We start from the raw sequence: 15,627 nt of genomic DNA, 5'->3' as shown, positions 1-15,627 counted from the left end.
AGGCCAGTGGTAATCTACAAAGGCCTCGCTACAACAGGCCAGTGGTAATCTACAAAGGCCTCGCTACAACAGGCCAGTGGTGATCTACAAAGGCCTCGCTACAACAGGCCAGTGGTAATCTACAAAGGCCTCGCTACAACAGGCCAGTGGTGATCTACAAAGGCCTCGCTACAACAGGCCAGTGGTGATCTACAAAGGCCTCGCTACAACAGGCCAGTGGTGATCTACAAAGGCCTCGCTACAACAGGCCAGTGGTGATCTACAAAGGCCTCGCTACAACAGGCCAGTGGTAATCTGAAAGGCCTCGCTACAACAGGCCAGTGGTGATCTACAAAGGCCTCGCTACAACAGGCCAGTGGTAATCTACAAAGGCCTCGCTACAACAGGCCAGTGGTGATCTGAAAGGCCTCGCTACAACAGGCCAGTGGTAATCTACAAAGGCCTCGCTACAACAGGCCAGTGGTAATCTACAAAGGCCTCGCTACAACAGGCCAGTGGTGATCTGAAAGGCCTCGCTACAACAGGCCAGTGGTAATCTACAAAGGCCTCGCTACAACAGGCCAGTGATGATCTACAAAGGCCTCGCTACAACAGGCCAGTGGTAATCTACAAAGGCCTCGCTACAACAGGCCAGTGGTAATCTACAAAGGCCTCGCTACAACAGGCCAGTGGTGATCTGAAAGGCCTCGCTACAACAGGCCAGTGGTAATCTACAAAGGCCTCGCTACAACAGGCCAGTGGTAATCTACAAAGGCCTCGCTACAACAGGCCAGTGGTAATCTACAAAGGCCTCGCTACAACAGGCCAGTGGTGATCTACAAAGGCCTCGCTACAACAGGCCAGTGGTAATCTGAAAGGCCTCGCTACAACAGGCCAGTGGTGATCTACAAAGGCCTCGCTACAACAGGCCAGTGGTAATCTACAAAGGCCTCGCTACAACAGGCCAGTGGTGATCTGAAAGGCCTCGCTACAACAGGCCAGTGGTAATCTACAAAGGCCTCGCTACAACAGGCCAGTGGTAATCTACAAAGGCCTCGCTACAACAGGCCAGTGGTGATCTGAAAGGCCTCGCTACAACAGGCCAGTGGTAATCTACAAAGGCCTCGCTACAACAGGCCAGTGGTGATCTGAAAGGCCTCGCTACAACAGGCCAGTGGTGATCTGAAAGGCCTCGCTACAACAGGCCAGTGGTGATCTGAAAGGCCTCGCTACAACAGGCCAGTGGTGATCTGAAAGGCCTCGCTACAACAGGCCAGTGGTGATCTGAAAGGCCTCGCTACAACAGGCCAGTGGTGATCTGAAAGGCCTCGCTACAACAGGCCAGTGGTGATCTGAAAGGCCTCGCTACAACAGGCCAGTGGTGATCTGAAAGGCCTCGCTACAACAGGCCAGTGGTGATCTGAAAGGCCTCGCTACAACAGGCCAGTGGTGATCTGAAAGGCCTCGCTACAACAGGCCAGTGGTGATCTGAAAGGCCTCGCTACAACAGGCCAGTGGTGATCTGAAAGGCCTCGCTACAACAGGCCAGTGGTGATCTGAAAGGCCTCGGTCACTGGAGATGCAACAGGCCAGTGGTGATCTGAAAGGCCTCGGTCACTGGAGATGCAACAGACCAGTGTTGATCTGAAAGGCCTTCGTCACTGGAGATGCAACAGACCAGTGTTGATCTGAAAGGCCTCGGTCACTGGAGATGCAACAGACCAGTGTTGATCTGAAAGGCCTCGGTCACTGGAGATGCAACAGACCAGTGTTGATCTGAAAGGCCTCGGTCACTGGAGATGCAACAGACCAGTGTTGATCTGAAAGGCCTCGGTCACTGGAGATGCAACAGACCAGTGTTGATCTGAAAGGCCTCGGTCACTGGAGATGCAACAGACCAGTGTTGATCTGAAAGGCCTCGGTCACTGGAGATGCAACAGACCAGTGTTGATCTGAAAGGCCTCGGTCACTGGAGATGCAACAGACCAGTGTTGATCTGAAAGGCCTTCGTCACTGCTTGGGACCAGAGTTGTTAGCATTTAGTTAAAATCCGCGCTTCTCACACAATGTTTCAAACCTCCGTAACCCTGCTGCTTTAATCAATCTCTAAGAAGGTTTGCAGACAAATACTGCACTGTATTAACTCAGAGCCAGACATGGACTGATTCAAAGCAAATGTTCTTAATTCTAGATATTTCTAAAATAGAATATTAATTTTGACCAAGCGGATGGAAAGCGAATATACATGGAAGGAGTATCACAATTGCAAAATTTAAACACAATTCCATACACCTTGTCACTTTTGGAAATCTGTATGACATGACTGTGTTATGGTAGCAAGCAAAAGAGTCTAGTAGCGTTTGCTAACTAACTGTAAACTACCTTAGCTAGCTAATGATCTTGGCTAACAGGGTTGAGACAATTAACTTATTTACCGCTCTTTGCAAGCAAATAAAGGCTGTCTGCAGTTTTGTTTACCTTCTTGCAGTTTGTCATCTCCACTTTCCAAGAATATTAGCCTTCAATGTTATTTGAGGTGAAGTATCATTTTTGACATTAAGGGGCCCTAACCGGAAGATTTTAAATGCCACAGTAGTAAGAGATGTTTAACTTGTCATTGAAAACGTAGCATAGACCGACCCAAAGGATACATTAACATGAAATGGATTACACTTGGTACATAAATGGTTATTGTAGCACTGGTTAAAGTTGAATGTGTTGTGTGATGGAGGAGCCTTCAACATCCCCTCGCCAAAAATGGCTGCCATGAATGAAAAATATTCCTCTGTTGTCACAGCAACAGTTTTTCTGTTGCGTCACATGAATGTACATACAAAGGCATATAGACAAATTTCGATATTCAGCATGATACACCAGGTGAATCCTGTTCTTGGACTAAAAAGCATGCTCAATGGAGAAACTAATTTAGAAGTGCTTGATTCCAACAGTAGGCTTAATCTAGGTCCGGCAATCATCCCTGTCAGGGCATGACCAGTGTAACTAAGCAAGTAGTACATTTTACAAATCCATGTATGAGAGAAGATTGCTTGCTCAAAACCATACCAAAATAATTATATTAGGACTCTTGTAGAAGATGTCTCTTCAATCAAATCAGACCGGTCTTTCTTGAAGAGCCTGCAGATACTTTGAAGGCAGTCCCTCATTGTTTTGATTATGTATTTTGAATAATGTTTTATATGTCCCGGTATTAAAATAGGCCACCGATCAAATTCGTGGCCTTGTCTTCAAAGCTGTTATGTCAATATTTAGTTCTGGTTTGTTGCGAGTATCAACTAGGCCTACTTTAAACACATGTATACTACACAGCAGTGATGATCAAAAAGTGAGCTGCCAATCATATGAGTCGTTTCTCAAACCTGTTAACAGTGTAAAAGAAGCCCGGACGATCTACAGAATGCGTTTAGTGGTGTTTTAGGTAATGGCCCCACTGCAGCATTTCTGACCTGAGCACAGCCCCACAAAGCTTGGCTGCGCTCCTGATCCACAGCTGCTCGCCTTTTAATAAGAACATATTCCTTGTGAGCGCTGTGGGCCTGCTGGAATAGGCAGGAAATAGGTTCACTAAAATAGATTTAGTAGGAGTCTTATGGCTTTTTGGGGAGTTGTTTTTGTCAAGATTCAGAAGTATTCATAGTTTCACTGTTTCACTACGTTTTGGGAGTTCATGGCTCAATTGCAGTGTTGGAACCCATATCGTATGTCTTTTGAGCATAGCATTTAAACGAAATGGACATGGCAACTCCAGAGTGTGGCTGTCAGATAATGAGACAAGGGAAAGTGCATGAGGAAATGTATAGCTTTGCTATAATTTACTAGTGCATCTTAAAGATTGTGCGGTCATACCATAACTCTGTCTCAAAAGACTCCCTGGTGTTGAACTACTTTGCAGAAGATGCAGGGGAAACAGGTGCTAAAACTAAGTTCAGTCCAATTACAGCAATTTATTACCCATATCCCTTTGTTGTTGGGTCAAATAACTCATATCTGTTAACGTTGCTTAATTGCTGCCAACTCTGAAACCTCAAGGCGAGTGTGTGATGAGAAGATCTATTACTGAATATGGGACATTATGATTACACTGTAGCTCACTTTGAAGTGCTCCAAAAAAAACAGGTTGTAATGATGCCATTATGATGCATTTTATGTCATGGTCAGGTTCTACACTGGCTGCATAGAAGCATTTTATGATGTCATGGTCGGGTTCTAATCTGGCTGCATAGAAGCATTTTATGATGTCATGGTCGGGTTCTAATCTGGCTGCATAGAAGCATTTTATGATGTCATGGTCGGGTTCTAATCTGGCTGCATAGAAGCATTTTATGATGTCATGGTCGGGTTCTAATCTGGCTGCATAGAAGCATTTTATGATGTCATGGTCGGGTTCTATACTTGTTTTTTCTTTATCAGGTTATGTGGGTATATGACCAGATACCTACCAGAATAAGTCTTCCTCGGGATCTGGTCCTAATCCAGTCATGAAAACCATTACTTGGTTCTAATAGAGACTAGTTTGTTAATCTGTTTATATGACCTCTCAACCAGAAAACCAGACAATTATGTCTGAAGGAACTTTTTAAAGGAACAAATGTTTTTCTACCTGTGAGTGTCCAATAGTCTGACCATATTCCATGACCCCAAATACCACGGGAACACAGTCAAAACAGGTAAAAAAATAAATAATAATCTGTGGTTTAGCAACCTACGTAGCAAATTGCCAATGGTAAGATGTATAAAAATACATGTAGAGTGCATGCGGAAAGTATTCAGACTCCTTCCCTTTTCCACGTTTGGTTACATTACAGCCTTATTCTAAAATTGATGAAATAAAACAATGTTCTTAACAATCTGCATACAATACCCCATAATGACAAAGCGAAAACTGTTTAGACGTGTGTGTGTGTGTGTGTGTGTGTGTGTGTGTGTGTATATATATATATATGTATTCAGACACTTTGCTATGAGACTCAAAATGTAGCTCAGGTGCATCCTGTTTCCATTGATCATCCTTGATGTTTCTACAACTTGATTGGAGTCCACCTGTGGTAAATTCAAGTTATTGGGAATGATTTGGGAAGTCACACACCTGTCTATATAAGGTCCCACAATTGACAGTTCATGTCAGAGCAAAAACCAAGACATGAGGTCGAAGGGATTGACCGACGAGCTTCGAGACAGGATTGTGTCGAGGCACAGATCTGGGGAAAGATACCAAAAAATAGCTGCAGCATTGAAGGTCCCCAAGAACACAGTGGCCACCATCATTCTTAAATGGAAGAAGTTTGGAACCACCAAGACTCTTCTTAGAGCTGGCCGCCCGGCCAAACTGAGCAATCGGGGGAGAAGGGCCTTCGTTGGTCAGGGAGGTGACCAAGAACCTGATGGACACTCTGACAGAGCTCCAGTTCCTCTGTGGAGATGGAAGAACCTTCCAGAAACACAACCATCTCTGCAGCACTCCTCCAATCAGACCTTTATGGTGGCGTGGCCAGACGGAAGCCACTCCTCAGTAAAAGTCACGACAGCCTGCTTGGAGTTTGCTTTAAGACACCTAAAGGACTCCGACCATGAGATACAAGCTTCTCTGGTATGATGAAACCAATATTGAACTCTTTGGCCTGAATGCCAAGCCTCACACCTGGAGGAAACCTGGCACCATCCCGGCGGTGAGGCATGGTGGTGGCAGCATCATTCTGTGGGGATGTTTTTCGGCGTTAGGGACTGGGAGACTAGTAAGGATCAAGGGGAAGATGAACGTGAAAAGTACAGAGATCCTTGATGAAAACCTGCTCCAGTGTGCTCAGGACTTCAGTCTGGGGTGAAGGTTCACCTTCCAACAGGACAACGACCCTAAGCACACAGCCAAGACAACTCAGGAGTGGCTTCGCAAAAAGTCTCAATGTCCTTGAGTGACCCAGCCAGAGCCCGGACTTGAACCTGATCAAACACCTCTGGAGAGACCTGAAAATAGCTGTGCAGCAACGCTCCCCATCCATCGTGACAGAGTTTGAGAGGGTTTGCAGAGAAGAATGGGAGAAACTCCCCAAATACAGGTGTGCCAATTTTGTAGCGTCATACTCAAGGCTGTAATTGCTGCTAAAGGTGCTTGAGCAAAGGGTCTGAATACTTATGTAAAAGTGATATTTATTGTTTTGTCATTATGGGGTATTGTGTGTAGATTGATGAGGGGGGGACAATATCATCAATTTTAGAATAAGGCTCTAAAGTAACAATATGGAAAAAATCAAGGGTTCTGAATACTTTCTGAATACACTGTATATACAGTACCAGTGAAGTTTGGACACCTACTCATTCAAGGGTTTTTATTTTTTTAACTTTTTTCTACATTGTAGAATAATAGTGAAGACGTATACAGTCCCTATGGGGGAACAGTCTGAACACCCATGCACAGTTGTCACATTTTGCTGCCTTCATTTTAAATCTGTTCTCTTGCAGTGTTACTTAAAGGCCTTGTTGCAATCAGGATGGATGATTTGGACTGGATTTCTTTAGCACAGGCTTCCTCCTTCTCAGTCTTGTCATACAGGCCAGTAATGTAGAGTGAATGCGATGTTGATCCATGCATAGTTTTCTCACCGCTCAGCCAATGAACTCGGTTGCTGTTTTAAAAGCACCTTTAGCCTCAGTGATATCCCTGAACAGGTTTTATTCATTACAACCTGAGTTGCGCAGCGGTCTAAAGCACTATCTCAGTGCTATAGGCGTCACTACAGACCCTGGTTCGATCCCGGGCTGTGTCACAAACGGCTGTGATCAGGAGTCCCATATGGCGGTGCACAATTGGCCCAGCGTTGTCCGGACTAGGTCAGGGTTTGACCGGGGTAGGCCGTCATTGTAAATAAGAATTTGTTAAATAAAGATTAAATCTAAAAATAAACATTTCACGACTCAGTTAGGATGGTCGACAGATCTGTCTGGGTGATATGATACTTCATCCACAGATGTAATTACCATACGTGACCGTACTCAAAGGGATATTTATGTCTTGGAATTATTTCATAACCTTCCTCTGATCTTTGACTGTTGAATGTGACATTTGTGCAAGGGTGTTCTGTAGACCATGACTAGGCAGGCACTGTAACTAGCTCTTTAAATGTCTGGGTGGAATACTGCATTAATCCTTTTTCATTTTGTTCACTGAGAACTGTGTTTGACCAACAGTTCCATAAGCAAGACCATATTTAGACTTCCATGTTCGTGAATAGAAATTGACACTCTCAAAGATCAAACTCATTGGTGTAATGGCATTGTGTCCTGTGTGTGGTGCTGTACTACCCAGTGATTGTGTGTGTGCACCATGGTGTGCCATGACACGGAGGTTCCAGAATTGATTGTGATGAAGGCGGACAGGGTGCTGTTAGTAGAGCCGTCTGACTGGGGCTGCTGTTCCGACTGCACAAACACCCCCACTGTGAGTCCCCTAGTGAAAGCATAGCACGCCAACAAAGCACCAAACAACATTCTAAGTGGTCAATAGTACATCATTTACTACTACAGCGGAGTGGTTCAGTAGGATGTACTACTACAGCGGCGTGGTTCAGTAGGATATACTACGACAGCGGAGTGGTTCAGTAGGATGTACTACGACAGCGGCGTGGTTCAGTAGGATGTACTACGACAGCGGAGTGGTTCAGTAGGATGTACTACGACAGCGGAGTGGTTCAGTAGGATGTACTACGACAGCGGAGTGGTTCAGTAGGATGTACTACGACAGCGGAGTGGTTCAGTAGGATGTACTACGACAGCGGAGTGGTTCAGTAGGATGTACTACGACAGCGGCGTGGTTCAGTAGGATGTACTACGACAGCGGAGTGGTTCAGTAGGATGTACTACGACAGCGGAGTGGTTCAGTAGGATGTACTACGACAGCGGCGTGGTTCAGTAGGATGTACTACGACAGCGGAGTGGTTCAGTAGGATGTACTACGACAGCGGCGTGGTTCAGTAGGATGTACTACGACAGCGGCGTGGTTCAGTAGGATGTACTACGACAGCGGAGTGGTTCAGTAGGATGTACTACGACAGCGGAGTGGTTCAGTAGGATGTACTACGACAGCGGAGTGGTTCAGTAGGATGTACTACGACAGCGGAGTGGTTCAGTAGGATGTACTACGACAGCGGAGTGGTTCAGTAGGATGTACTACGACAGCGGCGTGGTTCAGTAGGATGTACTACGACAGCGGCGTGGTTCAGTAGGATGTACTACGACAGCGGCGTGGTTCAGTAGGATGTCCCAGGGTTTCCCGAACTTTTTCCTGCATGTTTTGGTTTTTGCCCTAGCACTACGTATCTGATTTAAATAATCAAAACTTGATGCGCTGGGGGGGGGGCTGGACTGAGTTTGGGAAACCCTAGGATATACTACTAGTCAGTCATGGTAAAAGTCAAAATGGCAATTGGATGCAGTATGTGAAAGCTAAGTGTTAAGTTCCATGATGATCAACAGCTTGAGAAACTAGCTTTTGAACTGTTTGGAATCGGCATCAATGGAAACGACGAGAAAGCTCCAAAAGCACAGCCTCTGTTCCACTAGAAAATAACCCAAATGATGGGAAGCGAAAAAAGCCAAATTGCCTCTATCCATTCAGGGAGTATGATCAAAGTTAGCATGCCTCTTACCTAGCCAACATCTGTAACACAGAATCCTATTTGTCGGTTTTATTTCCAGAGATGGAGATGAGCTGAAGAAGTCTCTGTCTGAGCTGGCAGACAACAAGGACAATAAAAGTATCACGCGGATCAGCAGTGGCAGTAACCCCTTCCTGGACATTGCCCACGACCCCAACGCCGCAGTCTACAAAACAGGCTTCCTGGCCCGCAAAATCCACGCCGACATGGACGGCAAGAAAAGTAAGTGATCAATGAGTCTTAGACCGATTTTTCTCAGTGTTCTTTTGAAGTATGCCTTCAGATGAACCCAAGCCGGACCATTTTTAAATGTCCCCTACATACAGTATGTAACACGGCATTTAAAATGGCGCTGTGCTCAGCATGTATTTCATACGCCCACTCAGGTTATTATTAGCATTCTGTGGGTTCCTAACTAGCCTCAGTCAGAGAAACATATTTTTTCAAATTTATACCATTCTAATGAGGCATGGGATTCTGGGGCTTTTTGAAATGCTGATTTGCTGCAGCCTCTCGGTTGAAAGACTAAGCGTTGTGACGAAACCTCTGCTCTCTGGGTTCCCCGTAATGGCCGATTTCCCTGTCTGAAGCTCCAGATTCCACCTCCACCTTCAGATTGTGATGTGTGTCTGGAAACAGAGGAGACAAATAGGTCATTAATATAATTGCTGCGTAATGTGAAACCCCTAACGGGTGCACTTTAGATGCAGAGTCTGCCGGCTAACCCGACGAGAATGGATGGTGTTGGTGTTTCACATCCATTTATCTCTGGGCTCTAATGACTTTACCTGCTGACTTATTAGCACTGCGCTTTATGCCTGCAGAAAACCATCCAGATTACAGTCAATATCTGCTGCACAGGGTAACCTGCCGTTTTTATACAAGAGTTTAATTTACTTCCAAGATACCACGATGACTTTCCAACTGATAGTAAATATATTGAAATATATAGCATGAAACGAGAGGTCACCGGTTAAGAAAGTGTTAGAAGCTGCTTGATTAATGTCTTTGATAAATGTTTAGTATTCTGTATCAGGTCCTGTCGTGGAGGTTTATATGTACACCATGTAGATTTTTTACAATGGCCTATTTAAATTCTGGACACAGCTCGTGGGAGATAAGTCACCCAAAATGAAGCCCTCTCAAGTATCAGTCTCTCTGGTCATCGTGATGCCTTTCAGAGCAGGCCGGTTTCAGGTACATTAATCCAAGCCAGGAACATTCCAAACAGTCTAAGACCATTCCTCCAATATTTTCCATACCCCTGGACGGTTATTAACTTCCTATTCCATTCCATGCTGGGACCACAATGTAGTTTAAAAGCAGCTCTGGTTACGAGTGTCAACTCATTTCTGATCCCCGCTAATCACATGATGCCCTGTAAGAATGCACGTCGTTGTCCCACAGGGCTGCTGTAGTCCAGACGCAACATTATGACCAGCTAGAGACGAGATTCTCCCAACTTTGGACTCTAGGTCTGCTTCCCAAATGGCACCCTACTCCCTATATAGTGCACTCTATGGGCCATGGTCAACAGTTAAAGGAATGGGGTGTAATTTAGGATGCAGCCCTAGGCACTGTTCGGTATGAATGCCATGTCCCACACGAGAGTGGCACGGCTGAAAATACACTTTTTTTAATTATTATTATTATTATTATTATTTTTTTCTTCCAACTGAATGATTTAGATAACTTTTGAGTCACGCTGAATTGTTCATAATCTGATTTGGGTTTTGTTTTGATCAGTTGGTGAAGTCAAAATCATGAAAGAAGGATTTTAAAGTAATGGGGCAGACCTGAAATTAATTCCATAACTGGGCTTGATTCCATTCCAATTCCTCACAGAAATGTCTCTACATGAATTCCTTATTTGACTGGAATTAAATGATTGTCCCCAACACTGAAACAGATCGTATCAGTGATTAACACAACAGATTTGAGATGAAATTGCAATTGAACATTACTTGTGCTCCTACACAAATAATACTGTACCTAATAATCATAATTCTCTTTTAAAATGATATGTTGCTCACTAAAATGTCCCCCTTCATTTTCCAGCACCAAGAGGAAAGCGAGGCTGGAAAACATTCTATGCTGTTCTCAAAGGAATGATCCTCTACCTGCAGAAGGTAATACAATGCTATGTATACCACCTTGAATTAAGCTTTCTGTAACATTTGTGGTCATTGCTCAGGATAACATGTCATTGATGACACTGAGTTGACTATGTCCATTCTATTTGTCCATTCATGGGACGGCAGGTAGCCTAGCGGTTAGGAGCGTTTGGCCAGTAACCGAAACGTTGCTGGTTCGACTAGGTGAAACATCTGTCTATCTGCCATTGAGCAAGGCACTTAACCCTTATTGCTCCTGTAAGTTGTTCTGTAAATGTAAATAGCATTAAATGTTGCTAATAATTTTATTAACAACATATGTTCCACACAGTGCACATAGTTCCATATTACTACCCATATGTTTCCAACTAGGGATGTTAATAGTAAACCGTTAATCGGTTAGCCGCCGAAAATACATTTGACCGGTCATGCATATCGGTCTAAAGGTTAATTTGCATAATTTAGTTGAATTAAATTGGCGGGTGGGTATTTTCGTTAATAGTAAGCCCGGTCATTGTGCAGCAAACTACAATTGTTAATGCGATGGTGTGTTAAACTGTTGATTACCACGATTTAAAAAGAGCTATTTTTATTTCTCAATCTCAACTCGTGATTAAAGTACGCCTCGCATTCGCCATTCGAGTGCATAGGCTGTAGTCAACAGAAGGCGCGCAATTATTTTCTAAGGACTTCCTCGTGCCGTTAACCAGCATTTCTCTCCTGTTCTATTCGCTTTCATATCACCTTTCTTCCGTTGTCCAGAAGCCAAAGGCACAATCCTAGTCATATTAGTAAACCATCCTTGTTGCTATTAGATTCCCCCTCTAAGTTTCTAAGGGGTATTTTAATCTCTGTCACACATGGAAGCTCTCGCATTAGGTGAACTGTTAAGAACAGTTCTCCTGCTAATTGCATTTTGGCAAATGTCGTTTTATTAGTTGCTTCGTTACAGCAGTTGCATGTTCAATAATAACATTATAGCCTTTTGACTGGAAGACGATAGGCTTGCTATTGTTGCACGTTTCCATTCAGCTGTGTTAATGGCTCTTTGTATGCATGCATCGTATTTTCTGTTGGTCGGGTTACTGTTCGTTGACCGGTTATTGAGGGTCTGTTAGTCGGCAGCGAAATTTACTGAAATTTGTATCCCTTTTTCCAACCTTATCAAACCCCTGATCCTAGGCCAGCTCTTACTGTCTGTACTGCCAGATAGGCACAGAGTCAACCCACATTGGTCCTCTCTGGGCCAGGATCAGTGCAGAGCAGATATCATGTCCAATGCTGCAGCTAAGCTGCTTGTGAGGACACAGTCATGTTCAGTAGGGAGAAAATGTTTTGAAGGACTTTAATGACCTGAAATTGAGAACACAGTTAAGAATACAGATTTTTGTCTACTGTTGCAAAACCTTCTGGTATGGTACAGTGACACTTCGGCACACAACCCAAATGCCACTGCCAAGGCAAAAAAAAAGGCGCTTGTATTATTTTGTTGTTCTCTGGCAGTCAAACACCCCATCTCTGTCTGTCCGTTTTGGGAGGGGAAGTTATTGTTATAATGAGTCTTCTTACGTTACCAACCAGAGCAACTTAATTATTCCAGCATGGATGGTCTCTAATGGCTACAGATGGGACCAGTCAACATGTCACTGCTCTTGTGACCAGCATCCATTCTGCTTACCACATCACTAACCGATGCTAACCATGTTTAGCATGATACCGTCATTTTACATTTGGAAACATTTTGTCTGTCACTTCAGATATTAAAATGTAATCCAATATTCTACTGCAGATGCTGATATTCATTAATTAATTTTAAAACCTTATCATGCTAAACATGGTCCTTATTAAAACCTTATCATGCTAAACATGGTTCAAACCCATCGGCGGTTTGGAGAACTTTTTCCACCTTGTGACTGATTTCAATCCCTAGTGACAGATGTGGTCTGTAGCCTGGTGCCGCTGCTCTGTAGCCTGGTGCCGCTGCTCTGTAGCCTGGTGCCGCTGCTCTGTAGCCTGGTGCCGCTGCTCTGTAGCCTGGTGCCGCTGCTCTGTAGCCTGGTGCCGCTGCTCTGTAGCCTGGTGCCGCTGCTCTGTAGCCTGGTGCCGCTGCTCTGTAGCCTGGTGCCGCTGCTCTGTAGCCTGGTGCCGCTGCTCTGTAGCCTGGTGCCGCTGCTCTGTAGCCTGGTGCCGCTGCTCTGTAGCCTGGTGCCGCTGCAAAGCACAGATTGGAAATGGCTAGGAAACCGGCAGTGTTGAAGATTGCGTTTCTACTTCTGTGTGCTGATTTTGATGCCTGGCTGCAAGAGGTTGCTGTGGTATTGTCGGCTAATGATCAATGACGTTGCAGCTACATTAACTTTGGAGTAGCAATCACCGCAAATAAATTTGTGTGCCTCGTCAATAGGCTCTGGGTAGCAGAGAATAATTTGTCCTACGTTTATAATGTGAACTCCAGTGACATGTGGAGGTAGTGAGGACTTGCCACCAGCTCTAGGACTCATCACAACACCTGAGAACACTGAGTGACAATCACGACTGGCAGAGGTCAATTGCACTTCCCTTTAGTACATCACACACAGGAAGTTACATAAACTACTCCTGAAATTCAGTAATACTTCTTACGAAACATTATGCTCTGGAGATGTATGGAAGGCTCCTTTAAAGATAAAAGGTTTCCAGTACTCCTACATATCTGAATAATGTAAATCCTGATGCATATTTCAGCATAACGGTTCAACTGTTTTATAACCGAAGTGAGGGTCAAAATAGTGCATTCCGCTTGTTGACATAGTTATGAACTTTCTATGGTGTAAATTGGATGGAGTGTGCACTTGTAGAGGCTTCAAGTGCAGTTTTATTGCAGTGCAAAAAAGACTGGTTGTGTTAATCAATTTTTCTGTGTCCTATTCCAGTTTCCTATTATCTTGATCTGATGCCGTGTGTTTTACTGTAGACTTTAGTGTTTTACTGTAAGAGACTGGTGTTTTACTGTAAGAGACTGGTGTTTTACTGTAAGAGACTGGTGTTTTACTGTAAGAGACTGGTGTAAGAGACTGGTGTTTTACTGTAAGAGACTGGTGTTTTACTGTAAGAGACTGGTGTTTTACTGTAAGAGACTGGTGTATTAGTGGCGGACGCTGTGGTGTTAGACTGGTGTTTTACTGTCGACTCTAGGATATTTTGTATTGTATTTGGAAGAAAAATATATGGGGAAGATTATGTGTAGTAATGGTGATTTTAATGAATGAATCTGCATGGTATTGAAAAACGACACTGCTTTGAATTATTGTTGGTGAAGGATGACCGGCAGGGCTCTAGATGATAAATTCAGAATGACTAAACTTTTCCATGTATTGCCATAGACGGCAGGAATATTGAATCTCATGCAAATGATCAACTGTAACCTACTAATGCTAAATGATCGACCGTAACCTATTGAAGCTTAGGGATGTTAGTCAAATGATCAACCGTAACCTATTAAGGCTAAATGGCCAATTGTAACCTATTGAATCTTGGGGATGTTAGGCTAAATTAGAAACTCTAACCTTGATATGCCACCTGACAGATTTACTGTTATCAGCACCCCAGTCAATACTGTTTACCATTCTCCACACATCTGTCAATGCATTATCAACACCCCAGTCAATACTGTTTACCATTCTCCACACATCTGTCAATGCATTATCAACACCCCAGTCAATACTGTTTACCATTCTCCACACATCTGTCAATGCATTATCAGCACCCCAGTCAATACTGTTTACCATTCTCCACACATCTGTCAATGCATTATCAGCACCCCAGTCAATACTGTTTACCATTCTCCACACATCTGTCAATGCATTATCAACACCCCAGTCAATACTGTTTACCATTCTCCACACATCTGTCAATGCATTATCAACACCCCAGTCAATACTGTTTACCATTCTCCACACATCTGTCAATGCATTGAGGTACAAAGGTGTGAGGTGATTTCATATTAATCCCCACCCCTCGTATTCAGACACCTCTGTCTCGTCAAGTTACATTTGTTTATGGAGTCATTTCAACTACTTTGTCATCTTTTGAGCCATCCTGAGTCACTTTTCTGTGTCATTGGAGTTTTGTATGCCGTGAGGGGTCACTCGAGGAACTATTTTATGACACAAAACAAAAAGGTTTCATAAACTTCACACTGGCCTACACAGAAGGCCATGGGTTACATTCGTATCATTCACTCCCTCCTGTTGCATTTAAAAGCATTGGATTGGTGCTAGAGGTCGACCGATTAATCGGCATGGCTGATTTAATTAGGGCCGATTTCAAGTTTTCATAACAATCGGTAATCGTCAGTTTTGGGGGCCGATTACATTGCACTCCACGAGGAGACTGCGTGCAGGCTGACCACCTGTTACGCAAGTGTAGCAAGGAGCCAAGGTAAGTTGCTAGCTAGCATTAAACTTATCTTATAAAAAACAATCAATCAATCATAATCACTAGTTAACTACACATGGTTGATGATATTACTAGTTTATCTAGCTTGTCCTGCGTTGCATATAATCAATGCGGTGCCTGTTAATTTATCATCAAATCACAGCCTACTTTGCCAAACGGGTGACGATTTAACAAGCGCGTTCGCGAAAAATGCACTGTCATGGCACCAATGTGTACCTAACCATATACATCAATGCCTTTCTTAAAATCAATACACAAGTATATTTTTTTTAAACCTGCATATTTAGTTAATATTGCTTGCTAACATTAATTTATTGTAACTAGGGAAATTGTTACTTCTCTTACGTTCAGTGCAAGCAGAGTCGGGGTATATGCAGCAGTTTGGGCCGCCTGGCTCGTTGCGAACTGTGTGAAGACCATTTCTTCCTAAC

The 15,627-nt window shown here is 43.8% G+C and overlaps 1 protein-coding gene across 9 annotated transcripts in view; it reads left to right on the top strand.

Moving 5' to 3' along the window:
• psd3l (pleckstrin and Sec7 domain containing 3, like) overlaps positions 1-15,627 on the top strand; it is a 162,594-nt gene that overhangs the window by 130,088 nt on the left and 16,879 nt on the right. For all 9 annotated transcript variants that reach the window (XM_014144526.2, XM_014144518.2, XM_014144552.2 and 6 more), the window contains 2 exons: positions 8,686-8,867; positions 10,704-10,774. In XM_014144526.2, the coding sequence (XP_014000001.2) occupies positions 8,686-8,867; positions 10,704-10,774 (253 nt within the window). The remainder of the gene's footprint in view (positions 1-8,685; positions 8,868-10,703; positions 10,775-15,627) is intronic.

Source organism: Salmo salar, chromosome ssa01 (genome assembly GCF_905237065.1).
Source record: "Salmo salar chromosome ssa01, Ssal_v3.1, whole genome shotgun sequence".
Lineage (NCBI taxonomy): Eukaryota > Metazoa > Chordata > Actinopteri > Salmoniformes > Salmonidae > Salmo > Salmo salar.
Note: the sequence above shows the minus strand (reverse complement) of the source record. Positions and strands in the feature narration are given on the sequence as shown.